The sequence below is a fragment of the Diceros bicornis genome, chromosome 3 (genome assembly GCF_020826845.1).
Source record: "Diceros bicornis minor isolate mBicDic1 chromosome 3, mDicBic1.mat.cur, whole genome shotgun sequence".
Taxonomy (NCBI): Eukaryota; Metazoa; Chordata; class Mammalia; order Perissodactyla; family Rhinocerotidae; genus Diceros; species Diceros bicornis.
Genome location: NC_080742.1, coordinates 55,046,211 through 55,066,073, shown reverse-complemented (window position 1 = coordinate 55,066,073; position 19,863 = coordinate 55,046,211). Strand labels below are relative to the sequence as shown.

At 48.8% G+C, this 19,863-nt stretch overlaps 1 protein-coding gene across 1 annotated transcript in view; it reads right to left on the bottom strand.

The window, feature by feature from the left end:
* MINDY4 (MINDY lysine 48 deubiquitinase 4) overlaps positions 1–5,523 on the bottom strand; it is a 111,334-nt gene extending 105,811 nt beyond the window's left edge. Inside the window, exon 1 of the mRNA XM_058527757.1 lies at positions 5,410–5,523. Coding sequence (XP_058383740.1) covers positions 5,410–5,472 — 63 coding nt within the window. The 5' untranslated portion in view covers positions 5,473–5,523. The remainder of the gene's footprint in view (positions 1–5,409) is intronic.
* Between the last annotated feature and the right edge of the window lie 14,340 nt (positions 5,524–19,863).

Genomic DNA, 19,863 nt, shown 5'->3' with positions numbered 1-19,863 from the left:
TGTTCCCCCATGAGCCTGGCTTCTTCATTGGAAAAACAACCACGGCAGCTGCGGCCTGCCCACCTCACCGGGCCATGGTGATCACCGGCTGGCGGAGGATGAGGAGATGCCTCACAAACAGCTCAGCCTGCTGCTAAGGGAGCCCCTTGCTCTTGGTGGATCCAGACCCCAGTGCTAGACAGGCCCCAGCTTCTCCCCTTGCCTTTGTGTCCAGAATTATACAGAGGCTCTCACTGCTGGGAAAACAAGACAAAACCTGCTGCCTGCTATGAATTGAGGCAAGAGGAATTTGTGAAACAAGAGGTAGGAACATAGCCTTGAACCAAAGAGAAGAAAAAGGAAGTCTTAGGGAGGAGGATACAGAAAGAAATGGGTGTATATGTTGGGGAGAAGGTAGGGACATGCCTGGGTACATTGGAGAGAGTGGGACTCAAGACACACCTACATTTCATCTGGGCTGAACCATGGCTTCCGCACCAATCAAAGTGATGCGGAACCTCTGCAGGTCTCTCTCTGCTGGATAACTCCTTACATTTGTCAACAGTTCAGATCAGCAAGTCTTAGTACATTTAACAAACACTCCAGGATAATAGTGCACACTGGCATTTGAAAACCACTGGCACAGTGGACAAGGATGCCCTCGAGAATCAACCAGTCCTTGGTCCCATCCAGCCCACTTAATCTTCATTCATTCAACAAACATCTGCCATGCACCTACTATGTGCCAGGCTCTGTTCTAGATGCAGGAGATACAGAAGGAATAAGCCGCCCCCCCCCCCATGGAGCTGACATTCTGTTGGGGAAGCCAACCATAAACAAAGGGGTAAATGTATAGTATGGTGGCTGCTAACTTGCATTACTATGGAGACAAATAAAACAGGGAGAGCGGAGACGAAGATGAAGGACTCTGTGTTAGATAGTCAGCTACTTACTGAGCATCATCCACGTGCTCACTCCTATCTTCCTGTCTCCCGGTCTGTGAAATGAAGGGAACCAACGACTAGTCCACTAGTTCTGCTGCTAGTGGCAGAGGAGCGAGCAGATCAAAGTCCTGGCCCTCACGGAGCTTACATTCTGTCAGGGAAAAGCCAACAAGCAGAATATGCTATGGGGAAAAAATACAGCAGAGTCAGGAGACAGAGACGGCCAGGAAGGGGTGCAGAGAAGGGGTGCTATTTTATAAAAGGTGGTCAGGAAAGGCTTTATGATTAGGTGACATAAGAGCAGAGATATGAGGGAAGTAAGGAAGCAGGTCGTGCAGACACTTGGGGGAAAGTGTTCTAGGCTAGGAACAGCAAGTACAAAGGCCCTGTGGCAGTCACGGGAGGCCAGTGCAGCTAGAGCCACGTGACCAGGGGAAAGTGGCAGGAAATGAGGTCAGAGAGGTCACCTAGAGCCTGCTAAGGAAAGGCCTTGTTGGCTTTTGTGAAATGGGGGCTCCTGGAGGATTTGAAAAGAGGAGCATCCTGGACTGACTTATATTTGTAAAGGACCACTTGGCGGCTAGGTTGAGAACAGATTGTTGGAGGCAGGGGATTAGGAGAAACCAGTCAGGAAGCTATTAAACAATTCACATGAAAGATGGAGGTGGCTTGGACCAGGGTGGTTGCAGCAGAAGTGGAAAGAAGTGGCTACATTCTCCATGTGCTCTGATAGTAAGGCTGACACGTCTACTGATAGACTGGGTGTGGGGTGCACAAGAAGGAAAAAAAGACAGGAATGATTCCAAAGGTTTTGGCCCGAGCAACCAGAAGGATGGATGGTGGTACTACTTAATGAAGTGGGGAAAACTGCAGGAGGTAGAGGGAATCAGAAATTGCGTTTGGGACGTGTTAAGTTGAGCTGTTTACTGGATATCCAAGTGGAAATGTAAAACAGGCAGTTGGAAAGAATGTAAGAGTTCAAGGACAGGTCTTGGCTGGAGACAGACATTTGGGAGTTGTTAGCATATTGATGGGATCCGAACCCACAAGACTGGATGAGGCACTTGGAAAATGAACGGAGAAGAGAAGAGGGCCATAGACAGGGTCTTTGAGCCCACGAGCACGCACAGCTCAGGGAAATGAGGGGGACCAGCAAAGAACCTGAGAATAAGTGACTGGAGAGGTACAGGAGGACAACCAGGAGGAGGTGGTCTCCAGAAGCCAAGCAGAATGAGTTTCCAGTAGGAAGGACATAATTAACTGGGCCAACCACAACTGTTAGATCATGAACTGTGAGGACTGAAAATTAAAGGTCACTGACAAACTTGACAAAGAGTCGTTTCCATGGGTTGTTGGGGACAAAAGCCTGATTAAAGTGGGTTTAAGAAAGCATGGAGAAGAATTAGAATCAGAGCACACAGAGCTTTTTCATGAGGCTTTGCCATAAAAGGGAGAAGAAAATGGACCAGCAGCTGGAGGGGTTTAGGGGTCAAGATGGGATTTGCAGGAGCACATATATATGTGGATGGGAATAATCCAGTAGAGAAGGCAAAATGTATGATGCAGTAGAGATAGATGATGGTGACTGCAGCAGTGTCCTTCAGCACGCAGGGGGACAGGCACCCAGGGAGGGGTGGCCTTACCCAGGAGTCTGGAGAATTCATCATGAGAACAGGAGGGAGGGCAGGGTGAGTGGTTCAAGCCCAGGAAGGTTAAGTGTGGTGGTGGGAGCTGGAGTTTTCTCATGACTGCTTCTCTTTTCTCAGTGAAATCAGAGCGGGAAGGAGCTTTGGGGTTTGAGAAGAGAGAAGGGGTGAAATGGTCATCCACAATCTGAGAGAGGGAACGGGCTGGAGAGGTCAAAGCAGGCGGGTTGGCACCCTTGAGGCATCACGGGCGTGAGTGGCCATCAGTGTAGCTGAAGCCATCAACATGGTGCTGTGTCTTTCTCCAGCTCCATTCAGCTCTGTGGTGCAGGCATGGAGTGGGCCGAGCTGACCTGTCAACACGAGGGGAGTATGAGGAAGGGAGAGAAGGACAAGAGGGTAGAGCACGCTGTTGAGGGTGTGATTATAATGATGGGGGCAGGGTAAGAAGTGGGAGGAGGTCGCAATAGGGCTGAGGGACTGCAAAAAGGTGGCAGGGCCAATGGAATGGAGATGTGAGTGAGGCTGAAGAATAGTTTATGTCGGGCTACTAAGGGGATTAAGCTGGAAATGAGGATGGTGGGATGCTTGGAACTGAAATTATGGAAAGGGTGCAGTACTGGTAACGACAAGCCTAGGGCAGGAGCCCAGGAAACGGTGGTGGAGGTAGGATGGGGCAGGAGAGGGCCCAAGGACCGGGGAGGCTGGGGCACCGGGAGAGTCATCTGGGTAGGGTCGAGGGTAGAGGAGGCAGTAGTGGAAGATGAGGTCCAGTGGGGAGCCAGGAGCTGGGTCATAGAGAGCTTATAGGCCCTGGTGAGGCCTTCCCTTCGAATTTATTCTCATTGTAAAAGGAAACCCGTGGAGGGTTTTGAGCAGAGGAGGGAGCTGATCTCACCTGCTCACCCTGGGCAGGTTTCTTCGCCTCCTGGTCTCCTGATAGTCTTACGTGAAAGGGAATCATGAAACCTGTCTTTCACGACTGTCATGAGGATTTGAGAAAACGAACAGGCACCTAGAAGCTACCTCAGACCACGATGGGAACTCTCTTGGTTATAACTGCGGGGTGCCTGCCTTGTGCCAAGTCCTGAGGGGAGGATATGGTCTCTGCCCCGCAGCAGAAGGCGACGAGAAAAGCAGTCGACCTGGGCTGCAGTCCCAGCTCTCCACGACTTCCTGAGTGACTGTGGGCAACTCCTTTCTCCTCTCAGGGCCTTTGTGCGCCCAGATAAAAACTGGGAGGGAGAGGAGACCAGGCAAACCAGATGGCTGCCAAGGTTCCACCCAGTTCGGGTGTCAGCTCTGTGGACCTGTCTAGCAGGTCAGACAGGCAATGTATAAACTATAACATGAGTGTCCGTGAGCAAACCCCTGACAAGGTGGGTGAGTCATTCTAATTGGAGTTACCCGAGAAGACCTCTTGAAAAATGGGACTTGGGGGCACCACGGTGAAACAGGGAAAAGCATGTGGGAGAAGCTGGAAATGCAATTGGGAGGGTAAGCTGGGCTCAAGCAATAGAGGAGCCTTGGATATCAGGCAAGGACTTCAGATTTCATTTGTACTCGGGAAAGGAAAGGCATGAGGGAAACTCTCTGAGAGTCTTGCTTGGCGGCCCAGACCTAAAAGAAATGATGGTAGTGGTCAGCCTCACAGGGCGTGTCATTGATATCCAACGTGCAGCCAGGACTTGGTGACAGAAGGTCAATTAGCCATAAAAACAGAGCAGATACAATGAAGCCACATGCGTTTTTTTAAATTTAAATAAAAATACATTTTTAAAAAGTAAAGAGACTTTCAAAACAGGTGCACATCAGAGATGGCAGGAGGAGACAATGTGCCAAATACGATGCTTGGGAGCTGCCCATATATTATTATTAATCCTCTTTATAAATCTGCAAAGGGCAGGTCTTATTATTCCTGTTTTACAGAGAGGGGAATCTAGGCAGTTAGTAACATAAGTTCACACTGCTAACTAGTAGCAGACATTTGAACTCCTCTGTCTGATTCCAAAGCCCTTCTCCTTTCCTCCATTCAAACAATTATTTATTTTGTGTGTATGCACATTTTCATCCCATACAGGTGCCCACCACCCCATCCAACATGACACCAAACACAGCACACAGCAGTGGCCAGTCCTCAGTCACTGCGTGTAGAAGGAGTAACGGGGGCTCTCTCTACACTCCCCTTCGCCGGGACCCCCAGCGACTAACTTCCCACCGTGTCCTCGTGTCCTGCCTCCACTCTACGGGCAGAGGTAAGGACCTCAGACTCTGACTACTTCGGAAACTCTGCTGGGACAAGGCAACAGGAGAACTTAAAACCAAAAACGACTGAACTTCCCACTGCTGATGAACATGGTTGAAGGGTTGAACTGTCAAGAACTTTTTTAAAGACTTTTGGGTTCTCTTTCGGTGGAAGTTCTTTCCTGGTGGGATGTAAGTCTTGGGATTGGTTATGGAGACGGGCAGCCAGGCTGGGGCTGAGGCCTGCCTGCGGAGCTCCCGGAGCCCCGAGAACGCAGCCGTGCTTTAGAGAAAGTGGGGAGGGGGCCACCCGCGCACGCCGCCGGCCGCCCGGGAGGGGAGATGCCCGAGGAGGGCGGCGGCCCGCAATCCCGCCCTGCTGTGCGGGAAGCGCGCTGTGACAGAAGTGGCTCCTGGGAAATGTAGTTTCCCCAGGCCCGGGACAGTGGCGCTTTTGTTGGGCATCTCCGGAGCAGGCAGCAGGCAGGGGACGATCTCCCTCCTCGAAGGTGCGGAGGTTGCAGGAGAAGCCCCAGACTGCCCCGTCCCCCAGATTAGAGCAACTACCCAGAACTGTGGAGGGCGGCGCGACGTACCTTTCTGCTGAGGAACTCCCTGACCAGGGAGGCGGCCACCTCCTCCACGAAGAGGCTGTCCATGCTGCCGGCTCTGTCCACGAGGCCGCAGCCGGCGCAGCCCCAGGCCCCTGGGTCCGTTGGGGCCAGTATGGCCGCGTTGCCGTGGCGACGGTGTCATCAGAGCCGGCGAGAACTCCTCCTCTTCCCTGGGAGCCGGCGGGCCGGGAGGGTGGGAGGGAAGAGGAGGAGCGTCCTTCAACTCACTTCTGCGTGCCGGAACCAGATAAACCCAGTGCAGTCCAGGGGCGGAGACGTGGTCCTGGCTCTGGTCCTGTCCGTCTGGGCTGCCTGGAGCAAGTCACTGCTCCAATCTGAGTATCCATTTCCCAAGATGTGAAATGGGGAGAATGCCTGCCTCCGTATTCCTGGATGATTAAATCCACCGTGAAGTGCTCCTAGAGGTCCACCCGCTGCACCACAGCGGGCTCCCGGGCTCACGGAGGCCCCCTGACCTTGGCTGGCCTGGACTGCGTGCAGAAAGGAGGCCCAGGAGTCTGCTAACTCAGTCCTAAAATTAAAAGACATGTCCCTCGTCCTGTTGGGGCCTGCTTTCCCAGGACGAGACTGCCAGTTATTGAGCACCAAGCATTTTACACACATTATTACATCTCTAACCCCAAAATTTCCAAGCAAAGTGGTTACTATTGGCCCATTCTTTAAAACAAGCCACTGAGTTTCAGAAAGGTTAAGATTGCGCTGAAGGCCACACAGTTAGGAATTGGCAAAGCTGGGGTTTCCGCCAAATCTGTGCCTTTGCCCAGTACCAGCTTCCCCAAACTCAGCCACTTAGATACCACCTTCACAGTCTTGGCCCCATCTGCACAGCACCTAGTGTATTAGTTTGCTAGGACTGCCGTACAAAGTACCACAGGCTGGGTGGCTTAAACAACAAAAATGTAGTTTCTCACAATTCTGGAGGTTAGAATTACAAGATCAAGGTATCAGGAAGTTTGGTATCTCCTGGGGCCTCTCTCCTTGGCTTGTAGATGGCCATCTTCTCTCTGTGTCTTCACGTGGTCTTCCCTCTGTCCGTGTCTGCGTCATCTCCTTTTCTTATAAGGACACTAATCGTATTGGATTAGGTCCACCCCAATGACCCCATTTTAACTTAATTACCTCTTTAATGGCTCTGTCTCCAAATACAGTCACATTCTGAGGTACTGGGAGTTAGGACTTCAACATATGGAAGTGCAGGGACATCAGTCAACCCATAATACCTATACTGTTACTTATGTATTATTTGTTTTAAGCCAACATACATGTTCTTAAATTTACATTAAGGGAAAGTGTTTCCAATCAGTAATATCTGCAAAATCATAGGTTGGATATGCTTGTTAAATCTCTAATACAAATTAAAACAAATATATAACCAGAAAGTTATGCGTCCATCTAAAATCTTGCAACCACACTTGGGAAGCAATTATACCACAACATTCAGATGCCCTAGGAAATAGCTGTAACCTGGCAGATCGCCTCATAATCTCCAGGTATCTTCCCCCTCCAGTGTGCAATGATTCATGGAGAAGCCTCTTTTGGGCACTTAGGGCTATGTGACAGCGCATGAGTGTAGAGTAGGCAGAGTTGCAGGAGACCACATGATCCTGCATCCAGGGGACCTCATCTGCCAGCTACGAAGACACACTAAAGGCTGTGTAATAATAAAAAAGAGCACAAGACAGATTTGTGCTCGGGTAAGAGATTGTGTATCACAGACAGTAGGTGTTATGTAGTAAGTCAGAGGACAGAGAGATTCCCCTCCTGGGGACAGATCTGAGTGAAATGAGGGAAAGAGTAAAAATCCAGTCCTTCATCATTCATTTATTCATTGATACATATTTATTGAGCCCTCGCCATGTGCCTGGTGTACGGGCCCCATGGATTTAGCACATAGTAAAATATGTGCCCTCTTGGAGGGAGAGGAGTGGGGAATGGGGAGATAGACCAAAAGCAAATAAGTAAAACACATGGAAAACACACACAGAGCATAGCAGGTGGGTTTAGGATGTCATAGATTTAAAGAGAATAAAAGGGGCTGGCCCAGTGGCATAGCAGTTAAGTTTGCACACTCTGCTTCAGCTGCTCGGGGTTCACTGGTTCAGATCCTGGGCGCGGACCTGGGCGTGCTAAGGCAGTGTCCCACATAGAAGAACCAGAACGTACAACTAGGATACACAACTATGTACTGGGGCTTTGGGGAGAAAAAAGGGAAAAAAGAGAAAGATTGGCAACAGATGTTAGCTCAGGGCCAATCTTCCTCAAAAAAAAAAAATGAAAATACTTAAAAAAAAATAAGAACAAAGAGAATAAAAGTGCTGCAAGGCTGCTCCTATATTTAGGAGGGCTTTTGATGGGGAGCAGAGATCACAGTTTTTTAGAAGCTGATCCGATAAGACTGCTGTCAGACTGCTATAACAGAATACCGTAGACTAGGTGGCTTGTAAACAACAGAAATATATTTCTCACAGTTCTGGAGGCTGGAAGTCCCAGATCAAGGCGCCTGCAGATTCAGTGCCTGGTGAGGGCCCTCTTCCAGGTTCACAGATGGCCAGCCTCATGTGGCAGAAAGGGTGAGGGATCTCCCTGGGGTCTCTTTTAGAAGCGCACTAATCCCTCCGTGAGGGCTTCATCCTCATGACCTAAGTACCTCCAAAGGTCCCCTCTCCTAATACCATCACAATGGGGGTCAGGATTTCAACATATGAATTTGGGGAGGACAAAAACATTCAAATCATAATAATTACTTAGACAGTAATGGTTCAGCAAAGACTTGAAAGAAGAGAGGATGAGAGCCATGCAGATACTCAGAGGAAGAGCACTCCAGGCAGAGGAAACAGCGAGTGCAAAGGTCCTGAGACAGCATCCAGCCTGAGTGCTTGTGAAACAGAGAGGCCAGAGGGGCAGGGAGGGAGTGAGGCATCAACGCCCCACTGTGATGGCCTGTGGCTGTTGGAAGGACTTCGGCTTTTACTCTAAGTTCGGTTTTGAGCAGAGGAGAGACAGGATCTGACCTAGGTTTTGAGAGGATCTCCCCAGCTTTTGTGTTGAGAATAGACTGTAGAGGGGCAAGTGTGGAACACAGAGACTGGTTAGGAGACAAGCAGTAATCCGGGTAAAATTTAGGCTAGACATATTGTGTGTGTGTGTATGTGTGTGTGTGTGTGTTATACTTTCCTGACTGTGGGACTTTTTTACCACATTTGTAAGGGAACAGTTAAGCAAGAGAAGCCCAGGAATGTATTCTTTTTCCAGACACATAGCTAGCTCCTGGGGATACAATAACCTTAAGACAACCTTAAGGTGTCAAGTAAAAGGGGACAATCTGGTAAATACAGGAAGGGTGAAGGGTGCCCTGCCAGCATTCTGGGGGAGGGACTAGATTGCCTCATATGTCCCATTCTTTGCCACAGATCCCTGGCAGTCGTCTTGATTTCTCTGCATCATGCTCCTGTGAGTCGGAGAAGCCCACAGAGCACTGTAAGGGAGCCCACCTCTCCCACCAGAATGGGAATGGTGGTTGGGGTCCTCAAAAATGACTCCTTTATAATAAACATGCCAAAGATGTGACAACAATATCATCAAAATAAGGACTCGATTATTATTTCCAAGTTCCATAAAACAGGGACAAACGCACGGAGCTGCTAAATAAACAATGGCTATAGAGCATGGCTGCCCAGGACCCCGGCAAACACAATTTCTCCATGCCACACACTGGCCTAAAGCCAGCGTCAGCCAAGAGGGGCGTGGGCCTCACTAGTGATTGGCGGTCATTTCGTTCGCGGGCTCAGAAATGCAATGGGCTACTCACAGAGCTCAGCAATGGAATCGTGAGGGGAAAAGTTAACTCCCAAAAGATTACATACAGCCGATCTTTGTGTAAACTTAAAACAACTTAAACCAAAAAATCATAATTTATGGGAAAATATAGCTTCAGTAAAGATTTATAAAAATAAACGCAAGGGAGTGAAGACCACATGATTCAGGACAGCGGTTCCTCAGGACTGGGGGGGGCGGGGGTGGCAGGGGGACAGGGCAGGGAAGCACCACACTGGTAAATAGAAGTAATTGTCAGTGTGATTAGGGCATTTGTTTCATAAGCATTTGTCACAGTATTCCTAGTGATTCATTAGTTAATAAAAGGAAGTCTTACAGGGACCAACGATGAGAGGAAGTCATGAATCAAGGCGTATTATTAGTTAATTCTATGCCCCTAAGGTCCAGAAGGAAAGGAGGGAGAAAAGAGGAGCAGAAGGAAATTCAGTGGACTTTACATTGGAGAAACAATTTAGATGGCCTTGCATCATAACACAGAAAGGGTTCTGCAGGCACGTGTGTGTGTGTGTGTGTGTGTGTGCATGCATACAAATGTAAAATCATACACGTTGCTATACGTGTATAGCAATGCATATAGCAGTGGCTCTATGCATCTATGAGTCCAGGAGCTCCTGTGTTGGTGTGAGTCTAACCACAGGAGTTTATGGGTCCTTGGATTCCGCCTGGTGCCCTGTTGGGCTCTGCGGCAGGGTGCAGCGGACACGGCATGGGCCTTGGAACAGGGAGGTGGGCCTGCTGTATTGTTATGTGAGAGTTGAGGGTCATGTGGTGCCTCCTCCAGGATGCTCTAGGGAGGGGACTGACTGAATGGATCCCCCTCCAACCTAGGGCTCCCTGAAGGCAGGGCAGGGCTGGGCATTTATCTGGGTTGGGAGTCCCAGAGAACAGAAGCACACACACTTGTCTCCATAACCATGTCCTCCCCAGGGACCTGCTATCCGGGGTCAAGGATGTGGGAGCATGCATCTGACCAGGTGCACCATGTCTGGAACAGCTGAGTTGGAAGGACATTGTGAAAGTCCTTCCAATGACGTGAACTTCAGTCTTTCCCAGCTGTCTGGCCACCACTCCCAGAGGTCAAGACAAGGGGTCCCAGACCACTGTCCTTGGCAACATGAGGGAACAACTCACCCACACACCCTCCACATGGCCCTGTCTCATTGGCCACCTCCCAGTCTCTACTCCACATGGCTACCAACATGAGACTGGAGATGGAGGAAAGAGCCAGGCCCCAGCCAGGCTCCAGCAGGATGAAGTGGGACAGCCACAACCCTGATGAGGCTCTTGGCCTTTCACTCAGCTCAAAGCATCCCAGACCTCCTCACTTTGAGTGATGGAGTCCAACCATCCATGCAGTTCCATGCAGCAGGGCCATCCAGGCAGGTCTGTGTAGCAGGGCCATCCAGGAAGCGAGTGAGGGAGAAGGAGAGGCATCCAATGAAATTTTGAGACTATACCTTCTTTAACCCAAAGTATATATAATTCTCCTCTACCCCTGTGATGGTTAATTTTATGTGTCAACTTGGCTAGACCACGGTACCCCAATATTTGGTCAAACATCAGTCTAGCTGTTGCTGAAAAGGTATTTTTTAGACGAGACTAGCATTTAAATCAGTCGACTTTAAGTGAAACATATTACCCTCCATACCGGGGTGGGCCTCATCCAATCAGTTGAAGGCCTTGGAGAAAAAGATGGAGGCCCCCCAAGGAAGATAGCATTCTGTCTCCTAACTGCCTCTGAACTCAAACTGCAATGTTAACTCTTCCCTGGGTGTCCAGCCTGCCAGCCTGCCCTGCAAATTTTAGTCTCTCGATAGATAGATAGATAGATGATATAGATAGATAAATAGATTGATAGGTAGGTAGGTAGGTAGGTAGATAGATAGATGATAGATAGACAGATAGACAGAGATATCTCCTATTCATTCTGTTTCTCTGGAGAACCCTGACTAATACACCCCTCAACCCACCTTCCTGCGTGCTCATCCTGGAACAGTCCTAGAAAATTCTTGAGTAAAGCTCCTTAGACACTGTCCAGATAAAAAGATGCCTTTTCTGGGGCAAGCTGAGACCTTTGGCAGTTATTCTACCTCCTAGTGTTTTCACCATCAAGTGCAGACCCCAGACCCTCAGACATAGCTGTCAATATCTCCTTATGAGTAATTCCTGATTAAAATAATATGATGTCACTCTTTGCAGATCATAATATAATATCACCCAAGAAAGCATTCTGCATGAAAACTCTGGTCCAAGTAAATGAATGGAAAGTGCCCCTAAAGCGCTATGGTGAATTCCACCGATTGCTCCAGAGAATCCATTCTTTCCTTCATTCGTGATGATATAGTTAGAGTTGGACAAGGGGTTTCCCAGCCACGCTATATTCCCCACCCTCCCTTGCAGTTGAATGTGGCCGTGGAGCTAAGTTGTCACTAATGGAATGAGAAGGCCGGCACCTTAAGGCCAGGCCCCACCTCTTCCATACTCTTTTACTCCAGTAAGCCAGAGCATAGCTGCACCTATGGCTGTGTGCTATGACCAAAAAGGCAAAGACAACACCCTAGGACAGTAATTCTCAAAGTGTGCCCCAAAACACCAGCACCAGCATCACCCAAGAACTTGTTAGAAATGCAAATTCTCAGTCTCTACATCAGATCTACTGAATCAGAAACTCTAAGGGGATGCCCAATCTGCATTTAACGAGACCTCCGTGTAATTCTGATGTGCACCTAAGTTTGAGCCTGCTTCTCTAGGGATGGCAGAAATAAGATGGAAGGAATCTGTTTCCCTGAAGGACTGCATGGAGCAAAGTGACCAGGTGACCTGGAATTCAGATGGTTACAAGTAAGAGAAATAAACTTCCATCTGGTTTGGGCTTTGTTTTATAATTCCTTTATTTTTATTATTTCTTTAAAAAGTGGGGATGGGGATGTCTTTTGTTACAGCACCTTATCTGTTCAACCTAAACAATACAAACCTCTAGGAATGAGTGAAACCCCAACTGTGGGCAGTGGTCTCTTCCTCCAGGGTTGGCTAGACCAGAGCCTCCCCAGGGAGCATCCACACTGACATGTTGCAAATTGCTTACAGGTATGCTGAGATCACCACCTCCTCGGGCAGCTGGATAAAGCCATCTGGCCAGAGACCATAGGCACTTACTGCCATGAGCAGCCTTCATTTACTCAACACACTGCACAGCAATTATCATTTCCTATGCATGCCCTGACATGAAAACTGCCCTCCTGCTGTTCACAACTTTCCATCTTGTGCTTCCTGCCCTTCCCTCCCCTGGCTCTCCAACCTCTTAGTCCACAGCTCTGGACAAGCCTGGATCTTTTGCTCCAGTGGCCTGATTTGGGCACCTTCCTCCAGGTTAGCCGTCCGAATGTTCCAACTCCGTGCTCCTGAGCCGATGGTCATAGGGATTTTCCCTTCTACTTTAGTCTCCCTAAAGACAGGGTGATCCACTCTCAACTGTAAGGCAGTGCTTGGGGATAGCTGTAGGATTTCTTTTCACCCAGGTTTCCTGGCCTGAATCCTTTGCCCACGGGAGGCTGACTGCAGCAGGCAGCCATCAGCACCTCCCCAGGTGAACTCTGGCTCAGGGCAGTCGCTTCATGGACCACCTCATGCCCTGGTAGGCAAAGTGCTGGGCCTCTGGGACCAGAGCAAAAGAAGGTAGCCACAGTCCTTCGCTTTACTCTCGTGTCTGATTATATTGGTTAGCATTAGGTTCAGTTGAGAGTGTCAGAAAACCCCAAAGAAGAGTGACTTAGTAAGGAAGTGCTCCAAGATTGATGGGACATGTCAAAAGAACACAGAAGCCAGCTTAAAGCGGTTCCTACTGGCCAAATCTGTGCATCCACGTAAGTAATGATAGTAATATAGATCATATCCCTTGACCAAAATAAGAATCCATGAGTCCATATTTATAGAAAGAAGGAAGGAAGGGAGGGAAGGGAGGGAGGAAGGAAGGAAGGAAGCAAGGAAGGAAGGAAGGAAGGAAGGAAGGAAGGGGAGTGGGGGGAGAGAGAGATAGAGAGGGAGAAGGAAGAGAGAGAGAGAGAGAGGAGGGGGGAGGGGGAGAGGGAGAGGGGGAGAGAGGGAGAGGGAGAGGGAGAGAGAAGGAGAGGGAGAGAGAGGGAGAGGGAGAGGGAGAGAGAAAAGGAAAGCTCATCCTTACATTTGTATGTCAGCTAATAAATGTAGAAAGAAAGATGGAAGTAGCAAATCACCATTCGGCAACTAGCATAATAATAATTCATTCAGGGGAGAATCATCGATGGATGCTAAAACTAGTGGGTAAAATCTGATGAGGAAAGGGTATTTATATAGTCTCAAAGTATCTCTCCATAAGATATTTCTAAATTAAAGTGAAAAATGGTCACTTTACAGTGAGGAAATTTGGCTGACATGACATTAACCAAGTGATTGGAGTTACCATCACCAACAATGGGACAAATCAACATCGTTTGCCTCCTTACACACTGAAAGAGACACACCACCACTTCCGTGGTATTCCTGCCAAAATAATAACAATAATAATAGGACAACAACATCAGTGACTTAAACAAAATCGAATTTTATTTGTCTCTCACCTAAAAGTCCGGGGCTCATGTGGTACCGCATATTACTAGGTATTCAGTTTCCTTCTGTCTTATTTCTCCACCATGTGCGGCCTTGACCTCACAGCCCAAGATGGCAGCACTCACGTTCAAGGTAGCGGGACAGAGTAAAGGATGAAGAATCAAAAGCAAGGAGTCCATGTGCACCACATCCTAGGGAAGGTTTCCAGAAGCTGGCACCGAACACTCTGTTTACATCCCTTTGGTCAGGACTCACTCAATTGGTCACACCCAGCTGCAAACGAAGCTGAGAAATGTAGTCCTTGCTTCGGATGGCCATGTGCCCAGCTAAAAACTTCTATTACTATGAAGGGGATAACGGGCATAATGCACAGGAGGACAACTCGCAATCTCAGGAACACTGTTGTTCTTTTGTTTCCAAATGGCATGTGTTTACACCTCTGGTTCTTTTTATTAGGATCTCAAATCATGGCACCCTCTCCACCCCAAACACTTACTGCACACAGGACATGCCCACATGTGTGCCCAGACGTGTACGGAGCTCAGAACCCATATCCTTCAAACCTTGATCCCCAAACACGCCCGGGCCTATTCTGCTTCCGTGACTGTGCACAACTGTAAGTCTCAATATCATTTCCTATGAGGAGGGCAGCTGCCCACAGAAATGCCCCATGGGTTCTATGCTCACATTTAAGCTGATTTAAGCTGAGATGAACAGAATGGCCAATCTTTGTTCCTTTCCTTCCTAGATAAGCAAATGTAAACACCTCTCTTAAACAGCCATTTCTCCTGAGCTTGGGCTTGTTGACCTAAAACAAATTAACAGCCAGTGATTTTACCAGCAGAATGGGTTTCCTCAGGAATGGCAAAGAATTGCAATTTAGGACATGTGGTCTATGGGAACCACAGGGAAGTCCAGAGAAACAAAAGAGGAAAATGCTCTTTTATGAAGTTGGGAGGGGCTGTTGTAAAGGAAGAGTCGGTTGGAGGAGACTGGGAGTCTGAAGTGTAGTGGCTTTTCATTGGCTGAGCTGTTGCTGGACAAGGAGGAGTTCCTTCCTTCCTTCTGCTGGGGTAGTATCATTTTCTGTCAGAGATGCAAGGTACCGTCTCTTCCTGTTGGGGTCAGTAGTGCATTGAGTGGCACATGCATGTGTGAGAGTTCTCTCTTCCGGCCTCCTGACTTTTTAATGAGGTTTTAAATGAGGTTTCTGTTTATTAGTTTTCACAGGTTTTTACAGAGCTCTAGGAAAAAGAGTAGATTTGGGGTTTTTGAGATTAGCGTGGGGCAGCAAGATGTGCAGGACTTCCCAGCCTGTCAGGGGGAGCCTGAGGATGGTCACTTGCCCAGAATGCACCAGAACAAGATAGCCTGCGCTTACCGGGCAGATCTCTCCTCACCAGCTTTCCTCTTCCTGGTCCCACTCCACTCGCCACCCCCAGCTCCACCATCACAAGGACGAGGGGTGTTACAGTCTTGGGGTGCAAGGAGATTGGGAAGTTAATATGCATTTGGAGCCTATAAGTCTTTGTGGAAGCCCCTCGCCAAGTCCGGTTTGGCCTAGGATGTTACTTGATTCCCATAATGTGGTGGGCGTGAACGGGTGGGCAGTGGGGGGTACTACACAGATAGGAAAATCTCCTGAGAGTCTATAACCAAGAGCCTGGGTCTCCTGTTTTCTTATTCGTGTTATTTCAGGGCTGTAGGGGCCATGACTGTGAAGTAGCATGGGTCCTTGTATAATTAGCCACAACATTCAAGGTTTTCCCTGCACTGGGAAGGCTAGCCCTTCTCTCCATTAGACAATAGTGAACTACTCACTCAAACCACAGCTCAAAGGTCACTTCCATGATGCCTTCCTGGAATTCCCCCAGGCCCAGTTTGGCATTCTTCTGGTGCTCTTCAAGATGATGGTGTGGGCTACAGGTTAGGCTCTTAGGCTCTTGAGCTACATTGCCTGGATCTAGAAGCCTGGTTCAGCCACTTTGTAGCTGTGTGACTTTGGGCAAGTGTTTTAACCTCTGTGTCTCAGTTTTCCCAGCTGTAAAATGAGGATTAAAAATAATGCCTTCCACATGGGCCTGTTGTGAGAATTAAACGAGTTTTACATGTTTTTAAAAGCGGCTGGCCTCAGAGCAGCATTATTCGCAATAGCCAAAAGGTGGAAACAATCTAAGTGTCCATTGATGAATGGACAAACAAAATGTGGTACATACATACAATGGAATATTATTCAGCCTTAAAAAGGAAGGAAATTCTGACACATGCTACAAGATGAAAGAACCTTGAGAACATTAGGCTAAGTGAAATAAGCCAGTCACAAAAGACAAATACTGAATGATTCCCCTCATATGAGATACCTAGAGTAGTCAAATTCATAGAGACAGAAAGTAGAATGATGGTTGCCAGGGGCTGAGGGAGAGAGGAATGGGAAGTTGTGTTTTAATGGGTATAGAGTTTCAGTTTGGGAAGTTGAAAAGTGTTTTGCGGATGGATGGTGGTAATGGTTGCACCACAATCTGAATGTACTTAATACCACTGAACTGTACACTTGAAATGGTTAAGATGGTAAATTTTATGTTATGTTAAAAACAAAAAAAATTTTTTAAGTGGCTGGCACTTTATAAGTGCTCTCAGGGCGCTAGCTATTAATATCAGGTCAAGATCTATGTGTTTGTTACCTATCCCTCTCCTCCAGGGTGGGGAACTGAAGAGTTCAACCCTGGCATCGTGAGCACCCCAAAAAGGGCAGGGAGGGCCGAGTCTGCAGAACTCGTGCAGAGCATCTTGCAGGGATAGACAGAGTTGTAGGCGGAGGAGGGCATAAGACAAGGCAGGGAAGAGCCCAAATGGGAACGGCCCCCAAGGAGAGGTGGCAAGGCCAAAATTTGCCCCAGGATGAGCCTGGTGAGTGCACGTAAGACAGACAGACAGAGTTCACAGCACCGGGAGGATCCAAGGAGAGCTGGGAGCCCCTTCCTCCTCAGGGCTTGGGGAGGGGGGCCTGCACCCGTCATGCTGGACATGACCTCTCTCCATCGTCCCACACTGGTGTCTGAGCAGCAGCTGTCATGTGGAGGATAAAGCGGACTAGAAATGGGGCTGGGAGAGAGGGGAGACTGAGTCACTGACTTCTAAGAACAGGCCCTCACCCAGCTCCCAGCAGATCCCACCAAGGAACACGTCAAAGAGGCCTGAGGCCTTAGGTTAGGTGTAGAGGGACCCCTCTCGTGTCCAGCTGAGTCCCAGCGGGGCCCACTAGGCCATGCACAGTTGTCCATGAACATGCTCTGCTTGGGGATGAGGGTGCTGCCTCCAATCCAGGGGAGCTTATATTGTGGGGACAACTCATCCACCAGAAGGCTCATGTGTTGACCGAGCAGTCTCCTGCTTTCTTGTTCCTGCCAGGCCCATGGCTCTCCTGAAGCTGCCATGGAGAACTAAATGGAGGAGGCAAAGGGCTCCAGACAACCAGGTTTGCAGTAAAGGATCAAGGCTGGGGCCAGCTCTGCTTAACGCAAAAAGAACATGGCAGAGGCTGGCTGCTGGCTAACCTATCCCCTGCCAACCTACTTCTCCCCTGCCTGCCTCCACTATAGAGCCTAGAAAAGTGGTATACTTCCTTCCCCGGCCTACCTTGGAGCTAGTGGAGGCCTACATGACACAACTGGAGTTTGCTAGAATGCTTCTGCAGTGGCTTTTGCTTTCCTCATAAGAGGGCCAGAGATCACTGATGAAGTCTCCTTTTCTTCCACTTCCCTGCCTTGAACCTAGGCATGATGCCTGGAGCCATAGCAGCCATCTTGTAACTAAGGAAAGACAAAATTAATCACAGAGATGCTAGCTCTATTACCACTGAGTCACTGGACCAATATCTCATGCCGTTATATGAGAAGTTAAAGAAAAAAATTGGTGAAACCACCACAGTTGGGTTTTGTACTGTTTGCACTCCTGATATAGCAGGAGACCTAACCCATCACCTTAGGTAGGTCACAGTTTAGTAAATTACTACACAAAAGGAGTCTTGGCCCACAAGTCCACCTCCCCTGCCCCCAAATAGACGGTTCATTTCTCTGGCTTTCTTCTCTAAAGACCCATTCCCTCCAGCCTCAACAGCATATCCCAGGTTCTACCCACTGGTTAGGGCAAATGTTTTATTAAAGCATGTGGAGAGTACCAGTTATCTTCAGGTGGACAATAGCAGGTACATAGCACAGTCACTCAGTTCGGCATGGCCCAGTCTGATGAGCTAGACAGCCTGCACAAGCTCCTGTGGATTTCCCTCACACCCTTGCCCACCCTCTTCCCAAGGCAGCCAGCAGCTCCGCGTGCCGGGCTGCCCAAGGGACGAGGCCCCTGGTTTGCATGCTCTATGTCTTTTCCTGTGTTTTGGCTAAATCGTACTGTACAGGAGGTCCTGACGCTGTAAGCAGGACACGCTTGTAGCTTCCTCTCCTCAGCAATCTTTTCTCCTGGCACTGTCTGTCCCCTCCTTGCAGAAACCATCCGCTTTTTGGCTGCCTCCGCAGAAACTTCTTGTGTGCTCAAAACATCCTGGTTGCCAAAGTCCATTTTCTCTCCTGGACCTCATTTCGGCCCCTGCCCCACCCTATTCCTGGACACATGTTCACAGTCTTCATGTCTGCTGGGTGCCCCACCCCGCTCTGCCTGTTGATCATTGCGCCATGAGCATGTCTAAAACCTACTGTCGACATAAAATAATCCATAATCAATCTATAAATCAAAATTGCGGTGAGTTTATTAGGAGGCAACTTTTGAGGACCATGTCCCCGGGCCTTCCTTCCCTAAGGAAGGAAGGGCACCAAAGAAGTGGGGTGTACAGAGTGGTTATATACTGTCAAAGAGCATGTATCACATATGATTGCAATGTCCCTTTTACAATAGCCACAAGATTGTCCTGCCAGAATAGCTATTGATAGACACAGCGGGGAGCAGGTCTGCTGTCTCGATGGGCATGGCTGGTGTCAGGTCTGTGGTCTCGAGCTCAGTGGTCACAGCATGAGTGCAGCAATCAAATCCTAGCCTAGGGAGAAATGGTTATCCTTAAGGAAATGTCAATGTGGAGGAAGTTGCATCCTTATCTTAAGGGCATTTACTCTTCTCTTTGGGACATGGCAAGGCAGATACATGATGCATGTTTAAAGGTGACAGCCCCTGTTGGAAAAACAAACTCAGGCCGAATTAGTTTTACCCCAAATGGCTTCCTCATATACTCCAATATATCCTGTTGCTTGCCATTTATTTATCACTACTCATATAGGATGCCTCTCCAGACAAGTCCAGAGATGGTCAGACAGACACACATTTGGGGAATAGCTGGGGTCTGTAAGTTCCCTGGAGTAGAGTGTAACCTGGGAAGTGAAGTTCTGCCAGTAAGACTGCTGTTGCTGACCAAGCCTGTGCTAGGAGACACCCAAGGGGAAGAGGGGCTTCGGTGCCCTTCTGAAGCTGTGGCGACACCTAGTGGATTGGACGGTACACTGGACCAGAAGTTGGGAAACCTGGTTCTCGCTCCAAACCTGTCACCAGCTTGCTGTGTGTCTTTGGGCAAGTCCCTTCCCTCTCTGGACCTCAGCTTCCTGGACTACAGCCCAAAGGGATTGGACTACATAATTTCAAAGGGCTGTTCCAACTCTCCTCTGGGGAAATAATGTCAATAGTCATTTGTGCAAAACCGTTTACTTTTCCAAGCACTTTCACATCAATGATGTCCTGCTCCTAGAACTTTCTTGTAGATTATTCGATTAGGTCCCATTTCCCCGACTTCACAGAAAGGAAACAGGAGGCCCAGAGAAGGGAAAAGACACTCAAGGTCACCCAGACAATCAGCAGGGCTGAGACTACAATCCAGGTCTTCTGACTCTTAACAGGGTTGCTGTGTCTGGCTTTGCTGGGTGTACCCCACACAAAGATATAGGTGGGGGAAAAGGAGGCTAACAGGTGCTCAGGGGTGGGACCAATTAGCCTTAAGAAAAG